General features: G+C 38.9%; 1 protein-coding gene across 1 annotated transcript in view; it reads left to right on the forward strand.

The window, feature by feature from the left end:
- ITGA8 (integrin subunit alpha 8) overlaps positions 1-13,728 on the forward strand; it is a 193,442-nt gene that overhangs the window by 41,879 nt on the left and 137,835 nt on the right. The window contains exons 7-11 of the mRNA XM_040248977.1: positions 3,003-3,128; positions 4,542-4,586; positions 7,026-7,069; positions 9,824-9,880; positions 12,807-12,859. Of these exons, the coding sequence (XP_040104911.1) occupies positions 3,003-3,128; positions 4,542-4,586; positions 7,026-7,069; positions 9,824-9,880; positions 12,807-12,859 (325 nt within the window). The remainder of the gene's footprint in view (positions 1-3,002; positions 3,129-4,541; positions 4,587-7,025; positions 7,070-9,823; positions 9,881-12,806; positions 12,860-13,728) is intronic.

Genomic DNA, 13,728 nt, shown 5'->3' on the forward strand with positions numbered 1-13,728 from the left:
GCTGAGGATACAGTAATGAGTAGGAACTTGCAGAGGTTACCATCTGGAACTTTTTGGCCAGCCTAATACTTGAGAAACTCCAGGCACGATACTAGCAAGGAAAGGTATGTCAAGACAGGGCTGTGAGAGCATAGGAGGCTTCTCTGGGGTGGTCCCATGCAGGAGTGTTGTGTCCTCTGAATGCTGGCTGACAGATGAAATATAACCTGTGCTCTGCAGTGAAAGCACCAAGTCCTAACCACTAGACTACCAGAAAAGTCCCACGAATATTTTTCGGTCTTTTGTAACTGAATAGGTGTAGGTGAATCCTAGTCCCTGAGATGGAGAACACTGGAAGACAAAAGATGATGGGGTGGGAGGGGGCTGGGGAAGGCAGATGATGAGTTTGCTTTTGGTTATGTTGAATATGAACATGTGTGAGATGTCCAAGACTTTTCATATAAGTATTTAGATATGTGAGCTTAAACTCAGAGAAGATATCTAGGCTAAAATAAGAACTAGCATACTGGTGATAACTGAAGCCAGGGATGTGAATGGGATGCCTAAAGAGAGATTACAGAGAATACAGACAATTTGGCTGTCAAGTTTAGAATAAAGATAGAGTAGAATATGAGAGAGATGAATAGTTGAGTGAAGTGTTTTTTGTTTTTAATGGAAGACACCTGATCGTGTTTAAAAAGCCAATGTGAAAGATACAGGTGAGATTGATTTATGGTAAAATTTTACATGAAATTACTGTACTGTTTAGCTTAATTTGTAAGTATACAGATATGAACATCAAAGAACTTTTGAAGCCTTTAAACATTATTTTGTAAACTGGAAAGTAATATATTTTGTGTAGTGGTTGAATAAAGTGTGTGTTTGAAAAGATTTTGTTCTAAATCACTTGATTAATTTCACATAATTCTTTCTTTACATTGAAAAAAGGGTATTATACCAATGATGGACTGAAAATCAGCCCTATCAAGGGCACAGGGATTTGTCTGAGACAGATACTTTAAATTTTTACTCAGTCTTAAGATTATATCTATAGAAGCAACTAAAGGAAATAAGCAAAGACAGTGTGTTCATGGAAAGAGGGAGAGGGTATTCAACTTTTACCCACAGAAAATTGGCACATTGTACACACATTGTTCAGAAACGCATGTGTAAATACAATCATCTTAATATAAGAGCAGTCATTTCAGTCACGACCACTTGGAGATAGTTATGGCCTGGTTTAACAGTTTTATTCTTTTGGAACTTCAAACAGAAAACTGTGGGAATGGGTGAATTCCCAAGGAATAATTTGGCTTTAAATTTAATATCCAGTGTTAGTCTCTTGAAAGCAGTCCTCCAGTTTTCTCCCGAAGAACATGAGATCACACTTTTCCCTTATATGTCCATAATACATATGGGAATGCATAAAAGTGTTAGTGGAACATTGCTGGCCGTCTTTTTGATTCATGTCTATCTCAATACAATCATGTTTCAAGACTTCTGATGGTGACTTTATTTGGGGAGATTAGCCAGTGTTCTTATCATATCAATGTTGGCGGCCATGGATTCTCTTTTTGCTAAAACTCTGTGTTTACTGGGCCTAGCTGCTTTCCATTGTCTTACTTTTATGTTTTGTGCATATATTTTAGCATAAAGTGTGAATGACTTAGAGATTATGTAATTTCTTCCTTTAGCTTAAGCTGATATGTTTTACAATCTATTAACTTAGTAAGTGATTTAGAGCTAAGACATCTGTACTCTGAGAGAACACAAAAAGAATTACTAGAAGGCCAAAAAGAACCTTGTTTGTAATGCAGAATATTCCAACAGCAAAACCCCACGACCTTAGTGAATGTACTCAAACTCTTTCCAGAGGTCCCCAACATTTTTTACGCCAAGGACCGGTTTCATGGAAGATAATTTTTCCACAGACTGGGGGTGGGGGATGGTTTCAGGATGATTCAAGCACAATAGAGTTCACACTCTTATGAGAATCTGATGCTGCCACTGATCTGACAGGAGGCAGAGCTCAGTTGGTAATGTGAGCTATGGAGAGCAGCTATGAATACAGATGAAGCTTCACTTGATATCCTGCCTCCTACCTCGGGCTCAGAGACCCCTACTTTAGGTCACAGTTTCCCCATCTGTAACAAGACATATTTTGGCTAGGTGATCTCAAAGCTAGAGGGTGTTTCCTATAGCCAGAATAGTCGAGAATAAAAATTTAGTCAAGTAAATTTTGCCTACAGGTGTCTTCACTCTTAGATATGTTTATTATTTGGATGTGGAAGAAGTATGTAAAGGCAGGAGAAAACAGATACAATTAAAGGGTACAGGATTAACAGATGCAGACTACTATATGTAAAAAAAAAAATAACAAGGATATACTGGATAGCACAGGGAATTATACCCATTATCTTGTACTGATCTCTGAAATATTGAATCACTATGCTGCATGCCTGTAACTAACATAGTATTGTAAATCAGCTATATTTTGATAGAAAGAAGGGGAAGGTGAGATGAATCAGGAGATAGGACTGATGTACATATACTACCATGTGTAAAACAGATAGCTAGTGGGAAGCTGCTGGGTAGCACAGGAAGCTCAGCTCAGTGCTGTGATGACCTAGAGGGGTGGGATAGTGGGGGTGGGGTGGGAAGGAGGTCCTAGAGGGGAGGCGATATTTGTATCCACATAGCTGATTCACTTCATTGTACAGCAGAAACTAACACAACATTGAAAGCAATTATACTCCAAGAAGAAAACAGAAAAAAACATATTATATAAAAAAAATTACATAGTTCATCTTTGGTTCTTCTGTCAGCATGGAAAGCTCTAAGCAACTGTTAGTGACTTTACCTTGCAATTCTAGAGCAAGGCAGGGAAATTCACTGTCAGAAATGCAAAGCAATCTCATGATTATTTTCAAGAGCATGAATGTTGTTCAAATGCCTTGTGTCTGCATGGGGAGGGCCTGACTCATGCATTCATTCAGTTAACCTATTAATCTGTTTGACCACAGGTCAGGTGATCACAGCCAGTATTGCAGATATCATTGCAAACTACTCATTCAAGGATATCCTAAGGAAATTGACTGGAGAAAAGCAGACAGAAGTGGCTCCAGCTTCCTATGATGACAGTTACCTTGGTGAGATGCATTGCTTGATATATTTGTGATTTCTCAAAAGAAAAGTATATGAAATGTTGAGGCAAATTTTATCCCTCACTTATCTGATAATATATGGCACCTTATGGAAATTTTCTTAATAGCTTGAAGTGGACACTTAACTTTCTTGTCTTTTGATTCAGCTGTTATATATAATCAACATAGTTTGATAGCTATTTTATAGGCTCCCTGACAGTCTATTGCACATAAAATATTTTGCCAATTGTAGATATTGTTTATCAGTGAGGATGCCCTGTGCTACCTGGACAAAATGATGGTAGTGTTTTCCAGTTTCTAGAAAGAACAAAAAACTTTCCAGTTGCTGAAATGTTCTCAAAATGTGCAGCCACACAATGCCATTTCATCACTATTGTTTCTTTGGTATTGTATTGGCATTTTGATTCCTTAATGAACTTTAAAAAAGTGTAGTTCTCTTTTATCACCTTACCTCATTTTAGAGCCAAGTAAAATTCATGGGGAATTATCATCGAAGGTTCAAGTACAAATTGACACTTGCTATGGGCACTTGTCATCTACCTCTGCAAGGCTTAAACCATGTGCTGCTGCAGTTGCTGACCTTCAACACCCCCCTGAAAGGAGTTCGGGGTGGAGAGCAGAAATGAGGCACTCTATACTCTGGGAAAACTGGCAGAACAAGTCTTCAGATAATTAGATATTCTCAGGAGATGATTTTATGAGCCCCAGTTCCTGTATCTCCTCATATCTAAAAAAGCATGAAATTCCTTCATGGTGATGACTGCTCCTTTTGACTATTAGAAAACTTCAGTGCAAAATTATGTGCTTGATTGCATATACTCTCCCTTCACCAAAATCACATATATACTTACCTTCCTTCCTAGCTCTTTGGAGCAGTTGCTTAGAGCTATCTGAAATGCTGTCTCCTGAGCTATAGTCCTCATTTTGCCCCAAATAAAACTTAATTTGCAACTCTCACATTGTGCATTTTTCTTTCTTGGTCAGCAAAGGTATAAGAAGTAGGCCTTGTTGGTGATCAGAAATAGCAAAACCTGAGCATAAGAGTTAACCTTTTAGAGTAATAATATCTGATTATGATGAATCAGCAGCTCTTGAAATGCAAAGACCACCTTCACACGTAAAGATGGGCAATGGAGCATTCCTACTTCTAAAAGGGACCTCAAAATCCAATCATGTAGCCACACTCAGAAGGCGCAGATCTATTATACTTCTAAGATTTAGTGTACGTCTTGGCTCGATTAGTTTTCCTCTTTATAGAATTGTAGACTTTTATATTACAGTATTTGTCAGGATTTCTGCACCGAGTAGTGCTATGATAGTTCCTTCATGTTTCTAGATTATGGATTATTTGTAAAGGCATCAAACATCTGATTCTCTTGTCTCTTTTCTTTAAAACAGGATATTCAGTTGCTGCTGGGGAATTTACTGGGGACTCTCAGCAAGGTGAGAGACATGGTTGAAATCAAGCCATCTATAAAACACGGGAAAAGTAGAGTGACCTGAAAAAGCTCTTTTAGGAATGTGATTTTTAAATGATTCTGAAACTTTTAATCAATATTACATTTAAATAATTTTATAGCATTGTAGCCATATGAGGCTGCAGGCCCCAAAGTTCCTAGTATGATGGTTGATTTCTACTTTTTCCCCAAACTTATTTATTTTTTATTGATGGAAAATTACTTCACAATACATTTCTGTTTTTTTAACAAAATTCTGAATGTTTATGGGATGTGAGAAGCAGTGGTTGCCATGTATCTCAGATGGCATAATACCCCTTCATTTTTATTATTTGACAAGTCCGATCCTGAAATAACTCAACTCCATTTTCTCTGACCATGGTGTCTTTAGGTGCCCACAGTAAACATCCATACATGTATCTATACTTGTACCCGTGAAGCTGGAATGTAGTGTAAGACCTAGAGTCTCTACACAAAACTCAACATCGCTATTTGAATGGCTTTTGCAAACTTAATGTGCTTATACCTGAACTCCTGATCATTCCATTTAAATGTGCTCTCCCTTCCATCAGCTCCATCTCAGTAAGTGACAAATCCATCCTCCAAGCTGCTCAAGCAGAATACCTTGCAACTCAGCCTTGGATTGTGCCCTTTCCTCCACTCCCTACCCTTATCCAATCCATGAGCCAATTCTGCTAACTAAACTCAAAAGACAGCCAGAATCTGACTCTCACTTCCTCCACAGCTACCATTCTCAGGTCTCCATCAGCACATTTGCAGTAGCTTCCTAACTGCTCTCCCTGCTCTCATCTTTGCCCTCCTGTAGTCTAGATCCAGTAGGCAACTAGTCCTTTAGGAACAGAAGTCACATTGTGTTACTTCTTTGCTGAATGATTCCCCAATTCATTCAGTGTATATCCTGAGTCTTCACAATGACCTAAGAGACTCTGTTCATGAGAGCCCATTTTCTTTAGCCTCATCTCCTTATCCTTTACTCCTCACCCCAGCCATCCTGCCCTCCTTGCCGTTCTTTGAATTCTCCAGACACACGTCTACCTCAGGACCTTTGCACATGATGTTCCTTCTGATTAGAACATATATCTCCCAGATCTCCATAATATTTACTCCCTCACTTTCTTCAGTTTTCACTAACCTATCATCTTCTTGCCAAGACCTCCCCAACTACCAGGTAAATCATAATTCCTTCTTCTTCCCAATTTGAACATCCCCAGTACCATTTTACCTGCTTAGTTCTTCTACTCTACACTCATCCCCTTCTAACACGACATTAATGGACTCTACTCTTCTTTTTTTTTTTTTGGACTCTACTTTTCAAATTAACTGCCTCTTTCAGCTCAAGTATAAACTTTATGAGAGAATTTTGTCTTCATTCCCTGCTGTAGCCTATGATTGCCTGTCAATGTTGATTGAATGACTGAATTTACTGATACTACTTAAAAGTCCAACATCTAAACCCAAATGAATCTTCTCTGATTATTAACACTCCAAGAGCATGAATGCCCAACTCTGCTGGAGTTTAGTATATGGGGTAGAATTAATGCTAGAATTTGTGCTATACATTTAGGAGCAGGTTTGAGGAAAGGGAAATTTGAATGGAAGGGGACTTTTTTTCCCAGGTTCCCTTCCTTTAAATTAAACTAACATTTTAACCCCAAATGAATCAAAGGATAGTTTAGATTTACAGAACTGAGAACTGGAAAGATCTTTGATAATCAATGAGATCCAACTCCTGTCTTTTGCAGGTGACTAGAAAAAGTTAGGTTCAAGGATTGATCCTGGGTTTATGGAAGACCCAAGGACTAAAACCATTGCTTTCAGAATCTAGAGCCATATCACCGTGCACTGGAACATTCGGTCCCCTTTTCACCAGAGTTGCTGCTTCTATCTCTATTATCAAAGCTTCCTTCTTTGCATACTCTTGGCTATGAGGATGCCCTAGAATTCTGTTCCAGGGTGGCCAGGCTCAATCATTTATTATATGTGGTTTTTCCTTAGGTAACTGAAATTGCTTGAACACTGTCCCTTAGTGGGACAGGAGATGTTATTTCTCCTGTACACTAGCACAGGAGACTAGTTCAGAAGACAGTGAAAGCTGGAGAAACCAGAGTGAGAGGTTTAATTGACAAATCACACACCGATCTGAGAAGGCAGGCTTATGTTCTAGAGGCTGAAACGCATGGAGGCTCTGGTGGAGACAGGTGATTCTCAAAGTACAACTTTGAGTCCCCTGTTTTCTTTTTCTGTAGCAAAGGCAAAAGCCAATGCAAAACTGTAACTTCAAACTTCCGGCTGTCTACGTGATCCATGATAATTACTTATTTAAAAAGTACCATCTTTAGCTGATTTGTTGAATAGCTTTAAAGTAGACTGTGTAATTTACCTTCTAAATGACTTTTCATCACAGAATTGGTTGCTGGAGTTCCAAGAGGCGCACAGAATTTTGGATATGTGAGTACTAAGAATGTGTTATAGGATATTTTGCATATGTGCAAAGAATCATTTTTAAAAAAATCATTTTAAAGATTTAAATCTTTGAAATCTTTTAAAGTGCCCTTAAAGATCCACACTTGTTTGCTTATGAAAAGGGAGGCTAGATTCTTTTCTGACCCATGTATAGGATCAACTCCATCATTTGTGGGACCCAGTATGAAGTGAAAATGCCTGGCCCCTTGTTTGAAATTCTTAAGGATTTCAGGACAGTGACAGCTGGGCTATCCAAAGGATAGGGCTCATCTGAGTGTAGGGCCCTGCCTGACTGCAGAGGTCACATACCCATGAAGTTAGCCCTGTCCTTGTGCATAATTTGGGAGTAATTGCAGAGGATCCCATTGTTGACATAAGCATCATTTTAATATGCCTCACACAGTAAACACAATAAGGTCGATTGTTATGTCACTAGTGTATTAGTTTTCAAGGGCTGTCATAAAAAATGACCCCAAATTGGGTGGCTGATAACAACATAAATTTGTTCTCTCCCAGTTCGGTTCGGTCGCTCAGTCGTGTCCGACTCTTTGCGACCCTATGAATCGCAGCATGCCAGGCCTCCCTGTCCATCACCAACTCCCGGAGTTTACTCAGACTCGCGTCCATTGAGTCAGTGATGCCATCCAGCCATCTCGTCCTCTGTCGTCCCCTTCTCCTCCTGCCCCCAATCCCTCCCAGCATCAAAATCTTTTCCAATGAGTCAACTCTTCTCATGAGGTGGCCAAAGTACTGGAGTTTCAGCTTTAGCATCATTCCTTCCAGAGAAAACCCAGGGTTGATCTCCTTCAGAATGGACTGGTTGGATCTCCTTGCAGTCCAAGGGACTCTCAAGAGTCTTCTCCAACACCACAGTTCAAAAGCATCAATTCTTCGGCTCTCAGCTTTCTTCACAGTCCAACTCTCACATTCATACATGACCACAGGAAAAACCATAGCCTTAACGAGACGGACCTTAGTTGGCAGAGTAATGTCTCTGCTTTTGAATATGCTATCTAGGTTGCTCATAACTTTTCTTCCAAGGAGTAAGCGTCTTTTAATTTAGGAGGTTGGAAATCTGAAATCAAGGTGTGATGGTAAGGTCATGCTCCCTCCCACACACAAGGGAGAGGACTCTTCCTGCCTCTTCCAGCTTCAAGTGGCTCTGCTTTCCCTTGGCGTGTGGCAGCTTCACCCCCATCTCTGACCCGGCCTCCATGTGGTCTTCCTCCATCTATGTCTGTGTGTCCTCTCCTCCTTTTATAAGGACACCTGTCATTGGACACAGCTGCTAAGTCACTTCAGTCATGTCCGACTCTGTGCGACCCCATAGACGGCAGCCCACCAGGCTCCGCCGTCCCTGGGATTCTCCAGGCAAGAACACTGGAGTGGGTTGCCATTTCCTTCTCCAATGCATGAAAGTGAAAAGTGAAAGTGAAGTCACTCAGTCGTGTCCGACTCTCAGTGACCCCATGGACTGCAGGTCACCAGGCTCCTCCATCCATGGGATTTTCCAGGCAAGAGTACTGGAGTGGGTTGCCGTCGGACACAGGGCCCACCATAAATCCACTATGATTTCATTTCAAGATCCTTAACTTTACTTATTTCATCCACAGTGACCCATAAGCTCATCTTCTGAAGTTCTGGAAAGATATGAATTTTGGAGAGCTACTATTCACACCCATTACACTAGTTGCCATAAAAATAGGAAAAGAACATAAGCAGATCTTATGAAAAGAAAGCTGTGGTACATATACACAATGGAGTATTACTCAGCCATTAAAAAGAATACATTTGAATCAGTTCTAATGAGATGGATGAAACTGGAGCCGATTATACAGAGTGAAGTAAGCCAGAAAGAAAAACACCAATACTGTATACTGACACATATATACGGAATTTAGAAAGATGGTAATGATGACCCTTTATGCAAGACAGCAAAAGAGACACAAATGTATAGAATGGACTTTTGGACTCTGAGGGAGAGGGAGAGGGTGGAATGATTTGGGAGAATGGCTTTGAAACATGTATACTATCATGTAAGAAACGAAGTGTCAGTCTATATTTGATACAGGATACAGGATGCTTGGGGCTGGTGCATGGGGATGATCCAGAGAGATGATATGGGGTGGGAGGGGGATTCAGGACTGGGAGCTTGTATACACTCATGGTGGATTCATGTCAATGTATGGCAAAACCAATACAGTATTGTAAAGTAAAATAAAGTAAAAATAAAATTTAAAAAAAAGAAAAGCATTTAAAATACTTTTTAAAAGTCTGGTCAGTCTGTAATAACTATAGATTTTAGGCTGGCTGGATAGAATTGAAAAGGAATATTTTTGCTATATGTATACACTTTCAAATTTCCTTTTTTTTTTTTGCAAGAAGCCATAATCATCAATGTCCCATAATAGCATATGTACAGAAATGAAATTTAGACTAAATTTTTGATTAGATTAACTGACCATCAAATTAGTTGCTCTCAGTATTCTTGAATTCAAATATCATTTCTTTACATCCAATTAATGACTGCATTCTGTCTGAAAGGATTCCAGAAACCATAAATAAAAAGCTCAATTGAATTTTTTTAAGATCATTCTATAGGCTTACTATTTTTTTACATATAGAGCTAACCGTTTATGACTTTCCACAAACATTTATAAGTGATTTAAGTTATACATTTAAAAAAGTTCTCTAGTTCTATGCCAAATGAAATAACCTATCTAATTTCTCTGATTTCAGGTTTCAATCATTAACTCTACAGATATGACCTTTATTCAGAATTTCACTGGTGAACAGGTAAAGACATTTTAATGTCAAATAGTGAATGTCACTCTGCACTATTATAATATTCATATTATTCATTCATAAAATAAATATTTACCTAGTACTTACTATGTTCTAGAAACTCTTCTAAGCAGTAGGAGTGTAACCATCTATCAGACAAGATCCCAACTCTAACGCAGCACTACAGGGGAGGCTGTTGAAGAGATAACAGTTAATTAATAAACAAGTATGTGCCCATGATGATTTCAGATACTGCTAGGTGATGTAAAGGCAGAATATGCTCCCTAAAAGCTAGTGGGAAGCTGCTATATAGCACGCAGAGTTTTGTGGGGACCTAAATGGATAAGATGGGGCATGGAGTAGGAGGGTGGTCCAAGAGGGAGGGGATATATGTATACATACAGCTGATTCACCTCATCATACAACAGAGACTAACACAATATTGTAAACCAGCTATACCCTAATTAAGTTTCCAAAAAGCCACTAATTGCTGAAATCTGATATCAGTCCTATTATGTTGCAGTCCTGTATGTAATCTGCCTGGTGATTAGTTCTGGGTACCCGCCTTCCCTCTGAGAAGACAAAAGCTTCTTCTGGGTTCCACATATTGGTCGGAATCAATGGGTCTGGATTCTCCTCCTGCCCTCATAGTAAATGGAACCCTCACCAACCCCAAAATATATGGAAGATGACAAAGTGTCTGATTCCGGTCCCTTCCTCCCAGGGACTAGATTTTTGCCCCTTACCCACTATCACTGGCTAGGGTCTTATCAATGGGTAAATTCTCTGAAAGCAGGTTGCTGGTATCCTGATGACCTGGGGTCACACTTCATTCCCCACTCTGGGTTTTCCTGGGTCTTATGACCTGTTGAAATTTGTCACTTTTTTTTTAAAGGATGAATGTGGCCCTGTTGTGTTAGGGAGGCAATTCTGAACTGAAGTAGTCTCTCTAGGCCACCAACTTTCTCTCCTAACCACCAACCCAGGTTCTGGAGCTTCTAGAAGCCTTACATTTGAATCTGGCCAAGTGACTGTCTTGGCCTGCTGGATCCCAGAAGGATCCAGGTTTAAGATCCTGAAATGCTCAGCTCTTAGCTAGACACAGAAATTTGGAATCATATATTTGTCAAGCAATTTTGATAGTTTTTTGTTGAGAATACAGAGCATTTTTGACATTTCTGCCCCAGCTGGGGCTTTAGTCTATCTATGACTGTGCAGTTTTCAACAAAGCCTCTCATGAGACTCTTGTGGTAAATACAGAGATATAAGGCTGTGATGATTGTGCAATTGGGTGAATTTATACATTTTGAACAACTATTTTCAAGTGGTGATAATTAATGGTGTATGAAATATGGCAAGTCTTCTCTATTGTCTTTTTGTTTTACATTTTTATCATTAAAAACTCCTTAAACATTGTTAAATTTGGCCTTTCTGTAACTTTTCATCCTCAATACCACCTAGTTCTTCAATCTTGAACCTCAGAATTTAATACATAAATGATGAAATTCCTCTGAGTGAGGTCACACAGTGCCACACAGGAATAAGAATTTTACTACATGTGAGCGGAATAAAGAAAAGACGTGGGAGAACTGAATTACTGCATAACACAGTCAAAGGAGGCATTCATTGCCTCAACAAAGAGAATTTTGCACCTGGTCCCCAGGGCTTAGTCCATAAACATACTGTAGACTGGATGGCTACAGCAACAAACATTTATTTCTCATGGTTCTAGAGTTTGAGAAGTCTAAGATCAAAGGGTAGTCAGATTTTGAGTCTGGTGAGAGCCTGCTTCCTGGTTCACAGCCAACTTCTCACTATGTCCTCACATGGAGGAAGGGACGAGGCAGCTCTGTGGGGTTCCTTTTCTATGGACACTCATCCCGTTCATGAGGGCTCCACCCTCATGACCTAATTACCTCCTGAAGGCCCCACCTCCTATAACAACTGTATGTGTTTGGAATAGAGAAAAGAGGTGGCAGAATTAAATTATTGTGTTATACTTGTTAACTCATCTATTTATTTCTTTTGCAAAGAGTATCTGGCACCTACCCTGCGTTACACCTGGTCAGACAGTGCAGAAACAAGAATGAGCAACACAAGCCAAGATCTCTTCCTTCCATGGAGCACACTTTACAGTAGACTATAGGCTGATTAAATTTGGAGGTGATTGGAAGCTACATAAGCTAAGGCGTTGGATGGCAGATGTGGGAATGAAAAACCCTGGCAGGCAAAAACTATGGGCCAAATCTGAAAAGATTATAAATCTTGAAAGCGTAGGTTGAAAAACAAAAATATAAGAGCTAGAATGTGGAGAGATTAGGTATACTGGTCACACTCACAAACGACTTAGAAACCTTAACAGATGATAAACTCGGTTTGAATTGATACTGAGACATGGTTTAGCCACAAGTGAAAACCTTTTTATGCTTCAGTGGTGCAAAGAGACCACAGTAGAGAGTGTCTGTCCTACTTAACCTCTGTCAGTATGCTCATGAGGTGTCAGCTTTTCTTTGGTATCACATATCTGTAAGCAAGATGGTGGGCTGCAATCATTTTCATGTGAGATTTCATATGAAAATGGAATTAAATTTATTCTGTGATGTTCAAGATCGCAGAACTAGGCAGGAGGATTGAGGACTAGATATTACAGAAGGACCAGTTTCAGCAAAAAGTGTTCTAAAAGTTGTATCTCCAAATTGAATGGATTGATTGTTGAACATCTCCAGTGGTTGTCCGAGCAGATGTCCGGGCTGCTGTGAGGAGCATTCATTATGTGTTAGGTCAGGGGTTAAACTAAATGACTCTAAGACTCTGTCCAGGTCTAAGGGTCTATGAATTTAAATGCAAAAAATGTGCTGCAATGTGGCTAATCTTTCAGGGAAAATTGAGAGATGACTTTTTGAACACAAAATATGTTATTTATGGTTTTTCTTTGCAGATGGCATCTTATTTTGGATATACAGTTGCAGTATCAGATGTTAACAATGATGGGTAAGTTTGTAAGAATTTCCTCACTCACTGAATATTATAGTCATCCTTAAAGATGTTATACTTTTTTCTTCATGAAATACATCCTTCTATATTTCCTCAACAAAATAGAGGCTCTTTTGTTTTTGGTTGGTTTTTTTTTTTTTTTAGTTCAGGACAAGAGGATATAACTACTGAAGAACTCTCTATCATCCTTTTTAATGTCTTTACCACATCTGCACTTCTAAGAAAACACTATTTTACTTAGTTTTATCTTTAATTTCATGAATTGAATAGCCCTTGGCCATTTGAAATCCATAGCCATTGAGGAATTTGCTCATCTCTCTTTTTAGCACATGATTCATTCATAAAATATTTGCACATAAATTTTGTTTCTACTGTTATTGCATACTAGAGACATCCATGCAGAATGTAAAATAATAATGCTATTTTTTCAGGTTATGGCAGTAAATTACAATTGAACTTGGATCAAACAGCATGATAAATTATAGTTGTGTTTAAGTCATTATTTCAAAGAAACTTATTATTAAGCATCTCTCTGATCTACTAAAAATACCTGACAGATTAAATAAATGATTAAATAAGAAAACCAATAAATTGAGATGAACTGATTATCCATCCAACATGTATTGCTGGAGTACCTACTATATACCAGAATGTAGCAATGAATAAGAAAGAATAGGGCTCTGCTTTCATGGAGCTTACATTTTCATAAGAAGCACAGCTCTGAAAAATCTTAACTGTGTTCCCAGATCTGGGTTAAGCATTTTAGATACATCATTGATAGACATTAGCTCTGACCTCAGTATAGCTAGAAATGAACTTTATTTGTTATGTGATGGCCTATGATTGGAGATAAGTTTGGTAACTTT

Source organism: Oryx dammah, unplaced genomic scaffold (genome assembly GCF_014754425.2).
Source record: "Oryx dammah isolate SB20612 unplaced genomic scaffold, SCBI_Odam_1.1 HiC_scaffold_10, whole genome shotgun sequence".
NCBI classification, from domain to species: Eukaryota; Metazoa; Chordata; class Mammalia; order Artiodactyla; family Bovidae; genus Oryx; species Oryx dammah.